This window comes from Solea senegalensis, linkage group LG18 (assembly GCF_019176455.1).
Source record: "Solea senegalensis isolate Sse05_10M linkage group LG18, IFAPA_SoseM_1, whole genome shotgun sequence".
Lineage (NCBI taxonomy): Eukaryota > Metazoa > Chordata > Actinopteri > Pleuronectiformes > Soleidae > Solea > Solea senegalensis.
Window position 1 is genome coordinate 5,492,217 of NC_058041.1, and position 21,590 is coordinate 5,513,806.

The 21,590-nt window shown below is 45.8% G+C and overlaps 1 protein-coding gene across 2 annotated transcripts in view; it reads left to right on the plus strand.

The window, feature by feature from the left end:
* bahcc1b (BAH domain and coiled-coil containing 1b) overlaps positions 1-21,590 on the plus strand; it is a 78,549-nt gene that overhangs the window by 30,103 nt on the left and 26,856 nt on the right. For both annotated transcript variants that reach the window (XM_044014641.1, XM_044014640.1), the window contains exons 3-10: positions 8,242-8,400; positions 14,308-14,418; positions 15,600-17,627; positions 18,335-18,446; positions 19,000-19,193; positions 19,499-19,639; positions 20,597-20,778; positions 20,876-21,242. In XM_044014641.1, the coding sequence (XP_043870576.1) occupies positions 8,242-8,400; positions 14,308-14,418; positions 15,600-17,627; positions 18,335-18,446; positions 19,000-19,193; positions 19,499-19,639; positions 20,597-20,778; positions 20,876-21,242 (3,294 nt within the window). The remainder of the gene's footprint in view (positions 1-8,241; positions 8,401-14,307; positions 14,419-15,599; positions 17,628-18,334; positions 18,447-18,999; positions 19,194-19,498; positions 19,640-20,596; positions 20,779-20,875; positions 21,243-21,590) is intronic.

Consider the following 21,590-nt stretch of genomic DNA (forward strand, 5'->3'; position numbering starts at 1 on the left):
CTGCAAAGCTACTGTGGGGGTGATGGTGGTGGTGGAGTGTGCCCACACACACACATGCACACACGTGCACACACACACACACACAGGGGCAGGTTAGGTTTGACGGAATTGCATTATTGGCTCTCACCGCAGGCTTTCCTGAAATATCAGCAACCTTATGCTTTTAATTAGTGTGTGTGTGTGTGTGTATGTGTGTGTGTATACCCACATTTGTGTTTCATTCTGACCAAGGCAGCAGAACCGGTCTCGTATGACCCCCTTTCCCTAAATTCCCCTTGTTTTCTTTGGTAAAACATGGAAAAACTTACTGACGTCCCCCCCTCTTTCCCTCCGTCCCTCCTTCCTGCTTCCTTAGAAACTCTCTTATGTTCTAAGCTCCATCTCGCTGCCGCTGCATCCATATTTGGTCCTTCCTCCTGCCGTGGGTGGGTGGGTGAGTGGCGTCCAAAAAGTCTGTCTGTGGTCAAAAAAAAAAAGAGGGAACATTTTTCCTGCTTGCTCGCAGTTTACTGGCGCATGTTGTGGGGCCACGTTCACAGACGGAAAACTCTGAACATCACAGGAGGTTTTACTCTTTCTTTCTTGTTATTTTTTTTTCCTCTCAGATTTGGGGTTTTAACAGAAGGTGCAATGTAGCACATTTGCTCCGGTGTTCTCTTAATTCCTTGTGCTTTTCCCGCTGCTTTCATTTCCTGCCGTTTTTCATGGATTTGCAGCCAGGAGACGATGTGTCTTTTTTTTCTTTCTTTTTTTCCTCAGTAGCTTTTGATTGTGTAAATGCTCGCACACGCGCACACACACACACACACTCACACACAGGTGTGATGTGAGACAAGGATGTTACTACAGTTTTGTGCATGCAGGGAGATATGACAGAGAGTGTGTGTGTGTTCTGGTATTCCTTATGTTGTGGGGACCGAAGTCACACTGTCACATTATGGCGACTTGTCTTCTTTATAGGGACAAAAATCAACATTTTAAAAGGTGAAGACATGTTTTCAAGTTAGGTTTAGGGAGTCAGGGTTTGGGATTAGGCCAGTAGTAGTAATGGTTAAGGTTAGATTAAGTCTCCAGGAAATGAATGTGAGTGAAACCAGTGTGTGTGTGCATGTGTGTGTGTTCTGGTATTCCTTATGTTGTGGGGACCTACATCTGTTTACACGGTTACATTATGGATTGTCTTCCTTATGGGGGACAGCGATCAAGTCTCTGTAATGTAAATGACTTCATTTTAAAAGGTGAAGATATGCTTTAAAGTTAGGGTTAGGTTAAGATTTAGGGTCAGGGTTTAGGATTAGGCCAGTAGTGGTTATAGTTAAATTGAGATTAAATCTCCAGGAAATGAATGTAAGTCAATGCAATGTCCTCTGAAGTGTGTGTGTGTGTGTGTGCATGGTGAGTTCTGGTCCACAGCCTTGGAGTCAGGCTTTGAGCTGTGCTGTTCATAGTCTGCTGATTTATGTGCCTCACAGGGAAATCTCTCATTTGTAGCTCTTTTATCTCAGTTACCCCCCCACCACCACTCTCTCTGGCTCTCATTCCCTCTCTCTCTCTTCCTCTGTCCTCTCCCTCTCTCCTCTTCCCTTCCCGTAATGTGATTCAGTGCAGCTGCTCGTCCCAGGCGACGTGCCATGCTTTTTGCTTGCACACCCTGCTCTTTTCCTAACATGAATGAGTCGAGAGGAGTCGTTGATGAATAATAAGACAAAGCATGAGGGGGCGGGGTGACGAGATCGGGATCTAGTTGAGTAAAAAAAAGAAAAAGAACTGCTTTTCTGTGCTGAACGTTGTCTTTGTGAGCGACGCTCCGGCGTTTACTCACACATGGAACGTGTTTGTGTCCCTCAGTGCCATGATGCTTTTATGGACCTGTGTGTGTGAGTATAGTCCTGTCACTTGTGCAATTCCGTGGTGTCAAAACAGATCAGAAAGGTCTGGCTTGACTCCTGACCCACACGCACACACACACACACACACACGGACACACACACTTAGAGTGAAGGCTCAGTGCCAGGACTCTTGGTAGTTGGAGGCGTATGAAAGGGTCGGTGTGACGAGAAGATGCCAAGTGTACGGCAGTGAGAGGAGCAGCCAAGCTAAGGAGAGTCAGAACCTCTGACATGCACACACACACACACACAGAGACTCTCAGAGTCTGTGTGTGTGTGTGTGAGTTGAGTATATCAGTGTGTGGACACAGGCTTCTGTTAATTGGCAAATGTGACAATAGAACACGAGAGGTTATTGATCTTCAATCGGACAGACATCGATTTATCTTGTCATCCTTGTGTGTGTGCGTGTGTGTGTGTGTGCACATGTGTATTGATCAGCACTGGTCCATTCAGAGCCATGGCCACAAATATCCCGTTACTTTTATCTCTTTGCTTCTTTCTCTATGTGGCCGCGTCACTTCAGTTGGTATCTTCCTTGCTCGCTTCGGCACGGTGCCACATTGGTTAGTAGTGGTTAGCACTGTTGCCTCACAGTGTGAGAAGGTACTGGGTTAGATTCCCGTCCCGGTCTGGGAAGTTCTTTAAGTGTATGTTCTCTGCGTGTTCTCTCCATCAAAGCATTGGGTCAGGTCGGTCCCTGCGGCTCTGATGAACCCTCCGTCCGACCCCGAAGATTTCGGTTGTATGATGACAATAAAGATGATTTCCCTCCTCTTCCTCTTTCTTAGTGGGAAAACCTCTGGCCTTTTATCTGTAGTGTTTTGCTCTGCAGCTGCCGAGACAAGCGCACAAAAGGAGGTGCAGCTTTTTTTGTTTTTGTTTTTCAAACATCTCCATCTCCACACTGTGTATCAACACCAGCCTCTTCGGATTGCGAGCGTCATTACCCCACTCTATTTTGCAATTTTTGCACCGAAGCTTTTACTCTTTCTCACCGTGACTCGTCCTTAATTAAAACTGTCATAGGTGTGAAAACATGATTGCGTTCATAAAAGAATGATTTGAGCTTTTTTTTCCTCTTTTTTAGCCTTTCAACTTCTCCTTCTCTTTCATTTCCCATTCGAGTTAAATTTGAAAATTCCACAGTGAAATAAAACATATTCCCACACGAACAAAAGTCTAATTTCAACCTCTTGCAGCAGCAGCAGCAGCAGCAGCAGCAAGGAGGAGAAGAAAAAAAAAAAATCCACTCTCTGTGCAGAACATTTTTATGCCTTTTCGTGTATGACTGTCATCCGTGAAATGTAAAATGGCTTCTGTAAAGATGTGGCTGTTAAACTGCGAGGCACTAACACCGAAATCCTTATGTTTACACTGTTGAAACATCATCATGTCTGAATTCATGTTTGGCTTCAGTATCCACGAGAAAAAAAGTCCAAAAATAGCTACAAAAAAAAAAACAAAAAAAGAAAACAGAAAAGCAAAAAAATGTATGTAACAGGAAGTAGATTTGAGTGGATTTTTTTCCCCCGTTGCAAATCCCATTACAGTCAATCATAAATAAACCAAAGCGGATTTTGCTCACTGTGACTGAATTAGTATGAATAGAAAGTCATAAATCAGACTTTTTATTACCTTGGATTGTCAACATTGGGAGATCGGCTGTGTGTGTGTGTGTGTTGACACGCGTTTCCTGACACCAACTGGGAAAAATGGGTGGCACATATTATTATTGGACTTTAATTACCACAACAGAGAGTCAGCTGCTTGTTTTCCTAGTGAATCTTGTATGCAAATTCCCGTTAATCTGCTGCATGTGGAATCATGACGTGGCGGCGGCGGGTCAGAGGAGCTGAAGTTTGGATCAGCGGAAGAGTTTGTGTAACGTTGCTGCTACCCGTTGCGTCTCTCGTCGCTTGTTGGATAACCGTGGCGTTGCGGGAACGATGTGAGAGGATGTAGCGGTGACAGACAGAAAGGGAATGTGCGGATCGGGGGTAAAAAAAACAAAGGTGGAAATGCGGTACAGGAAAGAGAAAAAATGGGAGGCGGAGGAGGAGGAGGAGGAAAAACAGGCAGAGAAATAAGGTTTACGTTAGTGGCTGGCCTCTAAGATGATTTTCCATATCAGCCGGCCAGAGGGAGCGGGCAAATATGATTTTCTCCTCAACTCGCCAACAGAAAACAGACAGAGAAAGGGGAGAGAGAGGGAGGTGACAGGAAAGAGGGAGTGGGGTTTTTATTTATAAAAAAAAGAGAAGAGAAAGGAAAGAGATGAGTAAATGGAAAAAAGATGATGAGGAAACGGGGGGGGATGGGTGAGGAGATGAAAGAGCAGCTGTGGGAAGAGAGTGAACAAGGATTGTGGAATATTTTTGTATCGCTGGACTTATCTGATCAATATCACAGCTGTTTGAAATCAATGTAACTTCATTTTCGTTCGTGTCGGCGATGGAAGGAAACTTTTATGGCTCCTGGAGACGCTTCAAAATTCTTTTTACGTCACTGCTGAAATGTATAGCGGCGCGGCTCTCCAAAACTGAAACTATTGATATGCTGATATGCCTCAGTTAGGCCAACTGTGACCTACTGAACAGCCACCAGGGGGGTCACTTTATGTCTCTTTAAAACGTCAGTTAACATTTTTCTGAGGAGGTCAATGAGAAATCCACAGTTACAGACTTTCTAGGTCTGTTTTATGGTGTCACAATCACGTCAGTCGGATGATTTTTGAGAAAATTCCATGTTTTGATGTCCGATTGATGTGATTGTGACGCCAACACAAAATATTAGCTCCGGAATTATTATCTGAAAATATACCCATCGAATGTCTGTAAGTCCAGGTTTTTCCTTTACTGGTCTCAATCTCTATAGTTTCAGCTCTTCATCAATAGAACATTATGTCAAGTTTGTGAATGATGTTCCCATTTAGATGTAAATAGACAATGAAGTGGATTGACAGCTTTTATCATCCTATAGGAGCCTGCTTGTAGGTGACGTCTCTAAACATGTCAACAGCAACATAGTGTCGCCAATCTCTAGTCTTCAAAATGGGAGTTCAGATTCCCATGAGTTACGTCACCACTGGCTGTGACTTGGTCGTAGTTGTGGTATTTGAGGTGATTGTGTGTTTAAATCCACTTTTACTCTACTCTTACTACCAGGTATGCCGTCTCACAAAGTTAGGTTCAGTAAAAACATCCATGGCTAATGGCTAGGAGGAAATGAAAGTGTGTCTTATCGTCGCGCCGCACATGGTGGACGAGAAATGAACCCGTTCACCTGAGTGTGTTTGTTCCTGTTTATGCAGATCGAAGCAAGGATTTGTCACTGGTGATTAAACACATTCCCACTGGTCAAAAATTGGGGTTAAATTGGGTGTTTGACCATCGGGAACCTTATGTGTGTCTGTGTAAATGACTAATGGCCTCTTTAGGACCTTTTCTGGCGTACACACGGCAGCCAAAACCTCGTCCTAATGAGGCAGAACCTCCTTTCTAAGGAACTAGTTTAGGCCGAATTGTAGTTAGTTTCAGGTTAGGGTTAAGGCTTTGTCAATGCAGTGTGTGTGCGTGTGTGTTCTTGTATGTGTGCCTTTGTGAGGACCAAAAGACGTGTAAAGCATACGGAGTGAAGACATTTTGGCTGGTTCTTACGTCTATGAAGGGGTTTTTCAGGATCAAGACCTGGTTTTAGGGTTAGGGTAAGTGGCGAGGGAATACATTATGTCTATGAGGGTGTGCGTGTGCTGCCAGGAGGTGTCAGTGGAACCAGACTCAGAGGCAGCTGATCTACAGTCGTAGAAGAAATGCTGTAAAACAAAATATCCTGTGTGAAAGGAAGAGAGACGGAGAAATACGGAGACAAAATAAACGTCTGCAGGACGAGGTTTTGGAGAACATAGTTTTTTTCCCCCCTTTTGTTCGTATTTATTATGACGCAAGAAAAGAAAATATGGAGCGAGCGATGGAGGGATTCATGTGTTTTCATTGTCTCGGTACTGTGTGTGTGTGTGTGTGTTCATCAGTTTGTTTGTGAATGAGAGAGGGAAAGATGGATAGAGAGATTGGCAGTTGAAGGCACTTGTGGTTGTGGCTGTTGGGCCTCAGGTCGTGGTTGAGGTGAGGGTACTGTGTGTGTGTGTGTGTGTGAGTGAGAGTGAGAGAGAGCGAGATCGAGAGAGTGACAAAGAGAGAGGGGGAGAGAGAGAGAGAGAGACTCAGATGTGGACTGTTGTGGTTGTGGTAATTGTCTCTGATGCGAGGCAGAATTTATGGGGAAGACCAAACCCACCTCTTTGTCTCTCTCTCTCTGTCTCTCCCTCTCTCACCGTTGCAGTGACTAATTACCTGATTCCCTGTGGATGTGTTTCCTTCTTCCCCTACAACTGTTGGGGTTGTTCCACTAAATGAGAGCATGCTGACAAGTGGAGATACATTCTAACGACGCCAAAGTCGACTCTCTTTTCTCTGGTCACGGTCTGAAACTGAAAATCGTAGCTCGCTCGTTCACGTGCTGTGACGTGAAAGTCGTTTATTTTTATGACACATATTTATCAGATTGTCACCAGGATGTGACCAATGAAGAAAATACCAAACACCAGAGCCACGTTGGAACAGGAAGTCTGTCTAGTTTCTCATTCATTTAGGTTCGGAAATTCACCAGATGTCAATGAAAATGTGGATCTGCGTGACATTTGGATTTCCCTCTTTTACTGCTCAGTTTTCACTCTTTTCCGCTTTGCCATTTCTTGCCATTGCGACCACATACTTTTAACTTTTTTATCTTTGAAGTTTGGAGTTTCCTGTTGACGTTCAGCCATCGAATGGTTTAAATATGAGTCCGCTGCAGATTAAAGCACTTTTCAGACGTCAAATCTGGGAAAGGTCTGGACAATTGCGTCAGAATGTTTTTGCCGTTCACATATGAACAACAGGAGATTGTCTGGTTCACACCGGCAGGAATATTTCCACAACTTTTATGGGATGAATGGTAGCAGAGCCTGGGTGGAGGCATTGAAGCTCCCACGTCTTGAATTCTCTGGAGATTTTCCTGCTGTTTTCTCACACAGGCTTTTCCTTGAATGTGACAATAGGTGCTGACAGCAAACGTTTGTATTTTTGCATATGTATTGTCACACAGAGTCTCCGCATACAATTTCAGGAAAACACAGCATAAATGTCAACAGACTTGTGAGCAAATTCACAGTTCAAGGTTGACAAATTCTTATTTTAGCATTCAAAAAGAAGTGTTTAAATCAGATTTGAGAAGCAAAAAGTCTCATTTTGAGAGAAAAAGTAAAAGAAAATGGTGGACACATTGGTAAATAATTAAGTTAATTCAAGGTTAAGTTAGCAATTTTTAATCAATTGCTTCCATCTACAAACTTCATGAGATGGGGCGGGGCTACAATAAACGGGGAGTGGATACTTTACGTTGTCTACATCACATGGGACCACATGAAAAGTCAGAAGAAGCTAAATAAAAGATAGAAAGGGATTTGTACGTTTACGCAAACTGCAAGAGAGGAGGCGGGACTACAAGTGGGTGGGATTATAAGCAGGGGCTGGGCTTTTTAGTTTTCTATATCATACAGAACCACATAAAAAGTCAGAAGAAGCAACAATAAAGACAGAAATTGATCAGTGTCGTGTGATAAAGGTTAGGGCTAGGTCACAAATGCGCAAACTGCAAGAGAGGAGGCGGGACTACAGGTGGGAAATATAACTACTATCCACTTCAAGTTCCGCACCCCTCAGTTTAATTGAAAACAACTTTCATTCTGTAGGTCAAATGAACTTAATCCATATAGTTGTTACCGACTGAAGTTTTATTATTTTTTTTATTTTAGTCTGTCAACCATTTTCTCTTTTGAAGTGTTCTTCCCATGTGAAGAGAAAGAATGAGGACACTTTCACTGGCAGTGTGAATGTAGCATGGAAGGATTAATTTCTCTTGGGCAGGTCATGAAATTTCATTTTTCACACTTGTCACATTAATACCACCCAGCTCTGCCATGTTTCACTTCTTTCTCTCTATTTTTTTTTTTTTACTGCCTCAAACTCCTGCTGGGTTGAGAAAAATGTGATATTTAAGTGATATTAAAACGATATTTTGACTCTTGTCATAACGTAGAGAGGAAAAAAGTGCTGTGTCAGGGAGTCGCATGAAGCTGAACTTCACGATGTCCTAAAGACTGTTTACTTTAGAGCTTCTCGGTTCTTCTTCTGTGGTGTTAAATGCTTGTTTGCACCTCAGTACAGTCACGTCCACCTCTAACTCCCTCATATTTACTCAGCGAGCACACTCTCCTCTAACCTCCTGCGTTTCCTCTGTGTGTGTCCTTCAGGTGCTTCCTTCATGGGTTCCTTCCTGGCCAGCAGTCTGGGGTCCCCAGCGTCACACCCTCCTCACCCGTCAGGACCTGCTGCCTCCCCATCCTCCCCCTCGTACAGGACTGGACCCCATTCGAGTGCTTCACCGATATGGTTCCCCCATTCACATGAAGGTAACACACATACACACACACACACACACACACACACAGGAGCCTGCTTGGGTCTCTGGTTAATCCGGGGTCTCGGTTTGGGATTAAGATAGAGATGGAGCCATTAAGTGGTTTAACCAACATTGAGCGCAGACCAAACACACACCACAGCGATGCCTCAGATGATGCTACTGACAGAAACAGTCAGTTTGACAGTTGGCCCGTTATAACTGCTATGAAACCAAAACCTTCCGCTGTCTCTGCTCTGTCCCTCAAAAGTCTGGGACACACCCGTGGACCGCGTACGTTTTCGGGTTGTGAAATGAGCAACCCATTTTGAAACCTTGACATTCGCAATATGACAGGTTGCCACGTCAGTTTTTTCCACCAGAGGTTCAGAGGTGTCACTGTCAATCACACTGGTGTCCAATCAATCATATGTGCTGTGCTTTACCATCTATTTTCCTCTAAAACAGAACATACAAAATTGACATCATGTTCTGAAACTAACGATTTAGACCCTTAACTTGACCTTAAATGGTTGAAGTAGAAGCTTATTTTCCTGTAGAATTCTATTCCTTTTAATACCAGTAGAGTCGCCCCCTGATGGCTGACTGCTACTTCCATCCTACTGTCTAGGCTTCACTTTTCAAACATAAAGACTACGTCTATTTCTTATATATGGTCTAAGGATACATTGCCCCAGCATTCGGTCGGTGGGGTACACCCTGGACAGGTCACCAGTTCATTGCAGGGCTGCCGTGGCAACGGCTATCAAAACACGAGAAATGACAAAAATGACCAGGCTAGCAAATGATTCCTCCAGTTTCCTGTTTCTCAGTTGTGATTACAGACTACTGCCACCTGCTGGTAAAGAAAGTCATTCCTTCTCGTGTAGGCGCATAGGTTTGTGTGATGGTTGCTGGGCAACTCAAGTATATACGGAGTGTTTAAGTGCAATTTTTCTCCTCCGGTATGTCAACCGAGGTAGCATTGCATTGCTTCACTGTATCCCGCGCCACAAACACAACAAACAAGTAAACAAATTAACAAACGAACAAACACAAACAAACACCGTGATTCATCATAACAGACAGTAATTTGCCATACATGTCTGACTCATTACGTTGTTTCCCCTGCTTTCACTCAATCATGCTCTCCTGCCCTCCTCACTTTCACTTTTATGGTTTTAAGTTTCATAGCAGACACACACACACACACTGAAACTTACCCCAACTTTCCATCATCCTTTCCCTCCACAAACTCCCTCCCACCTCCCTCTCTGACCGCATCCCCACCCTCAGGGCCCCTTCTGGGCCAACCGACCTCCAACGGCCCCCTTCCTGATCAGACACAAACACACACACACAAATGTGCGCATCCACACGCATCATGTCCTCTTTCGACTGTTAACCGTTTGTGGTCAGAGAGTGAACATGACTCAGTTATCTGTCTATTTCAGGTATGCGTGTGTCTCTGTGTGTGTGGGTTTCCTTGTATTTGTTACCTCTTAAGGACCTTTTTCTGGTGTCAAACGCTGACCTTGTCAGGACCAGTAGACCAAAACCTGGTCCTATTCCTGAGGAACTGGTCAAGTTTAGGACGAATACTTGAATTGGCTTTGTTGAGGCTGTAAAAATGAATGGAATGGACCTCAGAAGAGTAGCTGTACAAACCTGTGTCTGTGTGTAAGAGTATTTCTGTCTTCAGACAGCGAGATGGGCCTCGACAGATAACCTTCACAAACACACAAACAGAAACACAGTTTAACACGTACCAACGACCACGGAAAGAATTTCACGTTTCGCCCGTTTTTTTTAACAATATGCGAGTTATTACCGAGCAATTAAGGATTCCACCTTAAGGAGGAAGTGTTTGAATGTCAGTGTGGATGATGGGAGACTCTTTGTGACCAGTGCACTGACTGGTTTCCCTCTCTGGTGTCCTCTCATGGACGTGTCCCGGCAGGAAAAGCACCGGTGTGATCAATATCAATAATAACCACTGCATTCCTCTCAGCTCAGACAGTTACAGTCTGTCCTGGTGTTGACTTACAGGAATGACTTATTGGGACATCAATGAATCCATCATCGTTATATTGATAATAATAATAGTAATAAGAATAATAAGAAGAAGAACGGCTGTGAACTAAACTAAGCTAAACTCATGTAAGCAATAAATACATTTCAAAACCATTGTCAAATATGTTCACACAATGCCGATTAACCCTGTCATCTCCACACGACCCTCTATGTTTCTCAGTATAGCTGCACACAGGAAGTGATATATAGGGAATGTCAACGGAAAAGGTTCCAAAGTGAACTCTACCGCTCAACAAACCTGGTCCCCCTTGTCCCCACCCGTCCTTGCACTGCTGCTGTATACACACTAACACTCCCTCAGTTAGGGACGCTAGTTTATGGACATGCTTTAAAGTCAAACTACGCATACAAATTTCTCGTGATGCAGCTTTAAAAAGGTGTGAAAGGAGACAAGAGTTTCACTCGTGCGACGGCCTCATTTGCAGCTCATGGAGCGATAAATAGCAACAGTTAATCCCCGAAAATGAGCACTAATGTCGCCCGGAGTGACTGTCTTAAATCAGACTCACAGGAGTCTGAGGCAGGACTCCGATGTGAGCAGCAGCAGCAGCAGCAGCGGTGGAGAGAGCAGAAATGTGTGTGTGGAGGGAGAATGTGTGTGTGTGCCTATCAGACAGATTTTGTGTCTGTGTGGCTCGGCTTTGATGTCTGAACACACATAACACGTGCGTGCGCACACTCGGAGACGCACAATCTTGCACACACACACACGGAGACTGCAAATGATTGTTTTTACGAATTAAAGCCAGGGAGCTCCTGTAGGCCGTCTGCCAGCTGGCCACGGTCCAGAGAGTGGAGCGTAGCCAGCGCGGAGAGACGAAACCTGGCTAATACACACACACACACACACACACACTTCTAGACTCAGTCAAAGGACACACACACACATACACAGAGTCGCAGACGAGACTTATTCAGGAGGAAATGCAGAGTTTCCTGAGAACCGGCACACAATCTTTTCTCGACACATGCATTGTCTCTCTCTCCCTCCCTCTCACATACACACCCACACATACACACACTAACACACTCACCCATCCCGTCACTCTCTGTCTTCCACACCTGTCCTTGTTTTTTTTCCCGTCTCCCCTCTCATGTGCTCTCACTCCTCTCCTTACCTCTGTTCTCTCATCTCCACCATCTCAAAGCTCTTCACTTCCTCCTTCATCTTCTTCACCCACAAAACACACACACACACACACACACACACACACTCCTCTCCCCTCTTCATACGTCTCACAGCAGCACCAGATTGGGGGCTTTTCATATTGACAGCCCCGTTCTTTCTGGTGTCTCCTCTCTCTCCCTCTCGCTCGCTCTCTGCCTCCGTATATTCAATCACTAACCTCCTCTGTCCTGTCTTCCCTCCCCTCTTTTATCCCCCTTCTCCTTTTTTTTTTGTCACCGTATCTCTCTGTGTTGTCTTTGTTCCCCTCCTCTTCTCTCATCCCCCCCCCCTTCCCTCCTTCCTCAGTTTTATCACTCATCATTACCCATGGGATTGGCTTTAGATGGCTGATAGAGCCTTTTGGCTAATTGTCGCCATTTAGATTCACTGGTTGTTAACCAGTCAGAGTAATCACACACACACACACACACACACAGAGCGTGAGGGAGAGAGAGAGAGAGAGAGGGGTGTGCGCACACGTTCATGCATTTACATTGCAGCATAAATGCTCAGACACAGAGTTCCACACTCACACACGCTGGGAGCAGTGAGGGGGTGTTGGTGGTTTTGCAGTGCGACTGTGGAATGCGTAGGATGAGTTTTTATGGAGTGCTGTTTACTTTGGCCACCACCGTTAAACTTTTAACGGCTGCCAATTAACGGGCCGGCAAGGACACTCTGTGGGGCATGAAACCAGCTGCTGGAGAACACACACACACACTCACACAATCCAAGCCTTTTGGCTCTGTGATGTGTTTGTGTACTGAGCTCATGTGAATGTGCACGGGCCTGTGGTGATTTTTTTCAAGTCCCCGCCCCTCAAACCAAGCTGCGTTCCCACTAGGCCCTGCAGTTCAGCCCGCCACGGTACAGTCTGGAGCAGTCTGAGACTCCAACCTGACTTGCGATCCATGTCACTTATGTAAATATGTGACATCCATAAACTGGGCATATAAAAGTATGCAAATCAAAGTCCTATTGTGAAGCCTCGTATTTTCCAATGTGATCGGCTTCATGATGGTTTTTGAAACTGCAAATTCACAAATGTCTCTTACTGGAAGATGCCAGCTGTCAATCACTCTGGTGTCCACTCCATGGGAACACTCTCTCACTCACTTACTCATCTTCTACCACTTTATCCTCCACATGAGGGTCACAGGGGTTGGGGGACCGGGGGGCTGGTGCCAATCCCAGCTGGACAGGTTGCCAGTCCATCATATGACCACATAGAGACAAACAACCATTCACTGTCACACTCACCTGGGTCTTCTTGCTGCAAAGGCAAGAGTGCTTATAATTGACAAAACTGTTAAAGAAGGGCTGATTCTAGCGATTGAGAACCTGAGAACTCCTCAGGAAAATGTTCACTGATGTTCTAAATCATGTGCAAAGACTTTAGACTCTCATTCAGAGTTATTTTTGCAGCCAGCACTATCTCCCCCTGGTGGCTAATTGGTTTGTACGTCACTTTTCACTTTTCAAACTGATATTTTTTGATGATCATCACCGGTGTGTTGACATCTCATATGCGTCCTTGCAACGAAGAAGAAGGCCTGGCGTGCTGATTTGCTGTTGACCGATCAATGGACTGCAGTGTGTCTAGCTCCACCCATTAGGTGCCAGACCGCTGCTCTGCATTGCTCAACAGAAGTCGAACAACAAGTGGGAGAGTACGGCCAGTTTACCTTTCCCAACTTTTGACAGTCAAATGCAAATAATTGTAACATGCACCAAACTCAAACTGGTATACATGTATGTACTGTATGTGGCCCTGTGATGGACTGGCGACCTGTCCAGGATGTACCCGGATAAAATGGTAGAAGATAGATGGATGGATGTCCCAAACTCCATCAAACTGTGGAAACAGGACTCAAGTTACTTCCTCTATACATATACCACCACCACCACCACGACCCATGATACGCACTCCACATTGTCTTCCATTCATTTGAACAGCCAAAACAATACCTTAACCATAACCAGTTCCTCAGAAATTAGCTTCTGCCTCATTAGGAATAGGTTTGGGTCTCCATGAGGTCCTGACAATGTCAGTGTTTGACAGAAGAGGTCCCAAAGAGGTAATAAATACAAGAACACACACACACACACACACACACACACACACACACACACACACATCAATGACCCTGACCCATGCCTGCACCTTTCCAGTCACTATCAACACAACCACTAAGACCTCCTCTATCCCACGATGCAGTTCAACGTCCTTGAAGACGAGGAACAGAGTGGAACGTCCGCTTACCTCCCAGTGACCTTCTGTGTGTGTGTGTTGGTTGGGGTGAGTCTTCGTACTATTTGTCTTGGGTTTGGGAAAAGTGTGTTTTGTAGAAGAGCAAATTCCATCCAGTTAAACGCTGCAAACACTTGGCAGTAGCTGTCAGCTGTGGTTTTTGTCACCACTTTGTCCACTGTAAATAATGTCAACTCCTGTGGCGTGTTTGTGCAAAAGTGCATTTATGGTGAAAGTAGCACTAACCGGCCATATTTTCTTCCCCCCTTTTTTTTTTCTCCCTGTGTTTTCTAAAATGGGCCTATTCTATGATAGATTGTAGAGATAAACTGTTTGTTTAGAGGGCTGCTGAATGTCAGCACTGCAGAGAAACATCAATTCTTTTTCTCTCTCCCTCCCTCTGACAGGGTACCCCAGCTATTCAGGAAGTCTTGCTTCTCCTTTTCTCCCCATGAGTCCCCTGGATCACCATAGCAACGGTCTCTATGGACAGCACCGCTTTTATGACACTCAAAAAGGTAGGTCCTAATGTGCCGGTGGATGAAACTGTTGAAAAAAAAATTGCTTTATAGGCTATATACTTCTTTTAAAATGCTTCATCAGCTCTCACCACAGGAGTTACAACTAGTAACTTTTCCAGCTGGTGTTTTCTCATTTCCTTTTCTCTAGATATTACTACAGCAACACATTGCACCACCGCAATATAGTCATTTCATTATACTTTTTTTTTTAAAGTGTGTCCTAAGCAGCCACTTTGCAGCTAATGTTCAAATCTCTTCAGAGCAGCCATTCCCAAACTTGTGGCTCGGTTTAGTGGTGCACCAAACTTATAGCACAACTCTTCTTCACTCACAAGATTGTAGGATCGAGTATCTCCAAACAACTTACTACAAGTACAAAACAGAGCCCTCTGTAAACTTTGCAAGGCAGATTTTGTACCTTATTTGAAACTTAATTACAAAACTGAATACAAAAAGATCACTCTTCTAGAACTCAATGTACCTTCTGCTAAGGCTACACCCACCTTCATAAATCCTGCTCCAGATGCATCTACTGTCCACACTAACCCATCATTTTCTTGAGGTCAACACTGTTGACCTTTTTTGATTTAAAACTCTGGGGTTGTGTTTTAGTCCGGAAGAGCATCGACCGTTGAAAGCCACAGTCGTCCAAATTTGCTTCCCGACCAGGACCTTTTTGGCTACAACACTAACTAAAACGTCCATCAACACTGACTTTCCGTTTCACTTAAATCTTGTCGTCAGTCTCATAACAGACGCCCTTTTTTACTACTGTTGTGTCACTATTCATTAGTATTAATGGTTGAATCTAAGCAAACAGCTGCAGAGGAAAGAATCAGCTTCCTGTTTACACTTTCCAGTACAAGTCAGTGGTCATGTGATATACAGCAGTGACTGCTGTATATCTCAAACTGGGTTGAAACCCACAAATTGGCCGCAGAAGAAATTCATTTGGTCACCAAATAAATTAGCAGAATGCTGCACAGAAATGACACATGCATAAGATGAAGTTATGATTTCAATTTCCAAATGGATATGGAAATGGCTGGGTTACCTTTTCAAGTACATTTTTAGGATGATAACACTGATGCAACAGATTGCTTTAGTTTGCTTTTTTCAAGAGAAAATGTCGTTGCATGAATGCAACTTTATTTTTCTGCCTTCTGTTCTTCTTCCAGATCACTTCTACCTAAGAGGCCTTCCTCCGCAGCCCCCTTTGCTCTCCACCAATCACAGCCTCCCTCCTTTGTCCAGGACTGCACCCGGCCATCCTCTTGGCTCTTGCAGCCGTGAGACAGACAGCGGGGGAGGAGGCGGGAAGAGCACCAAGGACGCGAGTGAGAAAGGAGTTTCCTCTGTGTCAAAGGACAAGGAGCGATTGAGCAGCAAGGACCGGCACCAGGAGAGTAAAGACAAACAACACCAGCTTCATCATCACCACTCCCATCAGACAAACCCTGCCACCACTCCGTCTGGCTACCATCACCAGGCGTACCCCCACCCGCACCATGCCCTCCTCCCTCATCTCACATCCCAGAGCAGAGAGGAGGACCACAGACACTCTCTGGAGAGACACAAAGAGTACAGAGACAGTGATTCAGGCAGTCAGGGGACAAAAAGTATGACTGCCTGTAAACTATCCAGCGGTTCAGGGTCAGAAAGTGGCTCCAAAGGTGGAGCAATGAGCAGCTGCAGTGGTGGTGCGATGGGGAGACCTGTATCTGGAGGAGGCAGGCGGTGCTCCAAAGATGGACTCATAAATGGGGAAATGAGGATTAGTGAACCCTCAACATCCTCCTCTGAATGTATGAGACGAGGGACCGCTGCAGCGACAACCATCTTGGCACCTCCTACCCCTCACTCCTACTCAATGCCTCCTCCTCCTCCTCCTCCACCACCTCCTCATGCCTTACACATGGGCTCCCCAGTCACAGGAGGGTGGATACATCACACACATCACCATCCTCATCCTGACTTTTACTGTTCCCCTCTTACACTAACGCCCTCAAAAGACACCACATCCACCCCTGGAGGGTCTGGCAGGGAGGCGAAAGTAATTGGCCCAACCTATGTGCCCTCAGTTGGACCTCTAGGAGACCTGGCAGCCCCAGATTGTCGTGGAGCAGGAGGTGGTGGCAGAAAGGGAGATGATAAGAGTGGTGAAGGATCTTATGAAAGTCATTCACATCACCTTAGCCGACTTAACAGTTGCCAGAAGAAGGACAAATCACAGCCATACCATCAGCACCTGGGATATGGCAAAGCTGACAAGCCTCCAGACTGGAGCCACCAGACGCAGAACTTCCACAAACCCAGCTCCAACACCAGCTCTCAGCCTGAGCTGCGATCTTGCAGCCTGGACAGAGCGTCATCCTCTCGAGATGTAGAGATTGTGGATGATGTTTACCGGCCCTCACTCCCACTTGATGCCCAAAGGACACACCCTACTGTTGGACAGAGTACATCAAAGGGTGGCTCTGATAGTAGCACTCCTCCCTTCAGGGACTGTTCCTACTCGGGCCCTCATTCTGATGGGAAGATGGGATCAGGGACTCAGAGGGAGGGACAAAAAGTTGCAAGGATAAGGCACCAGCAGCACAGCAGCCATGGTGCAAGTACAGAAGATCGGGGGAGAGATGGAAGTCATACAGCATCTTCTTGGGGAGCTCGAGAGAGTCATCAGGAGGACCAGAGGAAAAGCTCCCATCATGCATTGGTTGGTAGTGGTGAAGTAAGAGGCCTCAGCAAGAGAGCTCCAAATAATGACCACAACCAGCCCCATTCTCAGCCACCTCCACCACTATCCCGCTCCTCACCGCACACTACTGAGGATGTAGGCAGTGCCATGAAGAACCTAATGAACTACAGCTCCCAGCAGCCTTTGCTGCTGCCACAGCGAAGCCCTTTTGGAGGTCTGGGCTGCCTTAAACAAGGTGGCGAGAGATCAGAGAAGGGGGAGAAAGGAGTGGCCAAGAGCAGCACCTCCCCACAGGACCCTCCTAAACAGTCGCTCCCTCCTCGCCGAGGATCCATTAATGAGGGAGAGAGGGGTGACCGAGGTGGGAAAGAGTCTGGGGATGCAGGAGAGGGGGAGGTGCGACAGCCTCCGGTTGGTATTGCCGTAGCGGTAGCCCGGCCACCCCACCGTTCCCCAGAAAACACAACTGGACACAGCAGACAAGGCAGGGTTCTGCCCAGCATGAAAGGTCAGACATTATTATTCTTCTCACACTGGAAGTCAATGCTATTTCTGTGCTCCAGGCTGAAATACTGGGAAAGAAAATCTACTTTAGCTCACATTTGTTGGTCCCATTTAGATCTTTCCAACAAGCCTTATAGTTTGGTGCCTCACACCCTTATTTTTGTTTAAATTTTCAAACGTCGTGAAGGGTACCATATAACCCTTCTTTTGGGGCAGCACGGTGGTCATAGCCTAAAGGGTGGAGCTCGATGGAGTGCAGTCTGCTAACTGATAGATAGAATTGTCGCTTTTCTGCAACAATGGGAATGAAATAGTATAAATGCAAATGTTGCACTTGTATGGTAATAGTTCATGCAACTATTGCTATCCAGGCTCCACTTCCCGTGGTGGAAATGCAAACCAGATGGTTTACCCTTCTAAACCATAACATGGTGAGCTAAACTGCACAGTGCCATTTGGTAGATATGGGGCTTCAAATGCATTCTTGGAACTTGCAAAATTCTGCATAATTCATATTTATCGAAAGTTTCCTTGTTACAGTTTAATTCAGAGATGCAGTATGACAATTTTTGCCATACAAATACATGTAGCACATTGAAGGATGGTAGTTATGCAGGCATCCTGTCATGCTATAAATGTAAGCATCTGACTAGTAATGGTTTCATAAAATTATATTTTTGACTTTGATCACGGTTGGCCCTTGTGATTTAGGTGTGTCACGTCCTGTGTATCCTCTTGGCCGGGAGGCAGAGGAGAGGAAGAGGATGACAGAGGAGCAGATTGGCCTTCATCATCTGGACAGAGACAGGGAAATAATCATCAGGTAGGTTCACATACACCAAAATGCACGAGCGGCCACTCATGGATGCACTCGTGCATATGGCAGCGTCTATTCATTTCGGCTCTTATCTGATAAGCTGGAGTTCTTTTATTCTCTCAGTCCGAGGCTTCTCTTTTCTCTCCCTCCATTTACTTTTCTCGCCCTTTGATGTGGTATTTCTGCACCCTCTCTCTCTCTCTTCCTTTCTCCCTCCCCTTCTCTCCCTCTCTTTCTCTGTGTCTGAGATGAGATGTGGTGCATTAATGTTATGGAGACTAATGCGAATGTCTCTGAAGTATCACACTCTTGTTATGTAGTCATATTAAGGGAAGAAAACATATAATGAGAACTCACGGACTGGGCACAAGATGATGGCTGCCCCTGTTGCTGCTGTCACATTTCATTTTCTTGATGAATATAATGGTGGTAGTGGTAATGAAGATGACAGTGATGAAGATAATGATCATAATGATGGTGGTGGCGATGATGATGATGATGACAATAAGAGGGATAATCAGGATAATGACAAAGTTCACCCTGCCTACCGCTACCACAGGGAAAACAAGGATAGAGTGGAGTTTGCCAGGATCCACCCCTCCAGTAGTTGCCATGGTGACCTGACCTCCCACCTCTTGGTTCCTGGAGGAGCCAACCAGTTAGGGGCGGACCCGGCTGCACACGCTCACCCAGCTCACCACCATTGGATGCAGAGGACAGGAAGTCCCTCCCTTTGGATGGGGCATTCGTACGGTGAGTAGTCAGCAGGAAGCGCAAGTTTTTTACTTGTTGACAGATTTGGGTGAAATCGTCTGGGGATGTAGGTTATGGCTTAAGGGAAAAAAATTATAAGATATTGGTGGTGATCCAGATAGGAATCCAGAGTCAGGAGTTGCACAATGAGTGACCTTGTCTTGCTGTGTTTTATTTAGCTTTGCTTAATGAGTCCCAAGATTTACCAACTCAGCACACACACACGCTATCTTTTAAAGATAGTAGTAAAATCAGTATTTAAATGTTGCTGCCATTTGACTGTGTCGTGAATGTCTTTGCTCCAGGTCTAAGTCATGTGGGAATGAGCCCCGGCTTTCCTACAGGTCTGCCCAGCCCTCTGCAGCCCGTCTTGGGGTCACTGACCCAAGACCCTAACTCCCCGCTGGTGGTTCTTCCTACAGAACCTGGGCCACATCATCATCTCGGTATGCTTAGTACTCTTTCACCTTAAGAACACACACTCACAGACAACCGGCAGTGTCTATATTCATTGCTCTACCCGTACTTAACCACCCCCACCCCACCTCCCCTCCTCTCATTTGTACCATTGGAGCTGCTGCCATTTCTCTCCCAGAGTTTTAGTATCATTGGCTAATCATAATATAATGCTCAACTAAGTCCCTCTGTCAGTGGGGCCGTGTTTTATAGCTTCGTTAATGGGAGCAGCTATTCCATTGCCCCCTCTGCATGTGCCCGGCGTTAAGCAAACCATTTTAACTGACATTCATCTCTCTTGTGGTGGCGCACTGGTGTGTCTGGACTGGACTTTGCACAAGTGTGTGTGTCTGTGTGGGCATGTGCGGCGCAAGCGTGTATGGACATGTAAAAGTTAGTTGTGTTCATGTCTGGAACATTGGAGACATTGCTCGGTGTTAGGGGTTGTGTTGTACATCTTAGCTATTGCTATAGGAAAAAGAGTGTGTGTGTGTGTGTGTGTGTGTGTCAACACTGCTTTGCAAACAGGCTGTGAAATTTAATTATCTCCCGCCTCCCTTGCCTCGCTTCGTGGGAGTTCCTGCAGAGAGGGGAAGTGCATCCACTGAACCCTTCCCCAGGGAAACATTAGCCCACTCAGGCTAATCTCACAGAACAAAGGTTCCCAGCGACAAGGCAGCCAAGAAAGGCTGAGTGTGCAAGAGTGTGTTCGTACATGCATGTGTATCTGAATTCACGTGTGCCCATTGGGTGTGGCTTTGAAGAGACAGAAAAACGGTGTTATCAGAAATAGAAAGAGTTAAAAAAAAGGAGGATGTGAAGTCACAAATAGTCTGATGTTAACGTGACTAAACTCTCTGCCAGTAACAATGTGGTTGCACCCATTTTTTTAAATCTTTGTCAGAAAAAAAATCAAAGCAACCTTTCCTGACTATTTTCTCCTCTAGATGTTTTGGAGCAGTCAGGACTTTGGCCTCCTGTATACGGAGCCCGCGGTCCTCCTCACCTGCAGCATCACCCAGTCTACTCTCGCTCCTCATTCCTACGGCAACAGGAGCTCTATGCCCTGCAGCAGCAGCAGCACCAGCATCGAGCCATGGAGCACATGCAGCATCACTCCATAGCACAGGTACAGCCAATACAAAAATAGGTCAGATCTAAAACTGATGCCTAAATAATCCCCATTGATCAAACACCATGTGAATTCTCCCCTTCCTTTTTCACAGAGAAAACACGAGGAGCACGCCATCACCATAGAAGATTCTCCTCACGAGTCCTTATCATCCCGGACTCCACCTTCTTCTTCCTCGTCCCATGCAGCCAAACCCTTCTCCCACACTCCTCCCCCAACAAAGACGCCCACTCCGTCTCCAGGAATGTGTCCCGCCAGCCGGCAGTCCCCCTGCTACCACTCCCCGTCCAGACGTTCTCGACCGCAGAACCCTCTGACTCCTGCGCCAAGCCCGGCTGCGGCGGCTCCCCGCTCCCCGGCGCTGAGTCCAGCTCCTTCACATCTGTCTAAAGGCCTGGAGAGGAGCAGTGACAGAGGAGAGGGGCAGCCACCTCAGGATTACCCACAGTCCCTCGAGCCAGGTAAGAGTGGGGGTGGGGAGTCTATTTATCAATTTGAAGGAATCTACCAGCGGGTTAGACAGTCACAGAAAAAGATAAGACATCAAACAAGACAAAGACATAAGCTGCTTTCAGACATGCAGTGAGAGTCTCCCAGGATTATGTGCAGGGGCTGTATGTGAGAAAGTCCACGGAAGTCTCTCTCTGGAGAGGTTTTTTTTGGGAGATTCTCCTACCGAGCTCTGTAGTATATAGGTTGTGAGAACACAGCAGGAAAAAACTTTTTTTTGTTAAGAGTCATGTCGTGAATGTGTCTCAACACTTTCAGGCACATATCTGGTAAATCAGTGACACAGGGCTGTCTCATCG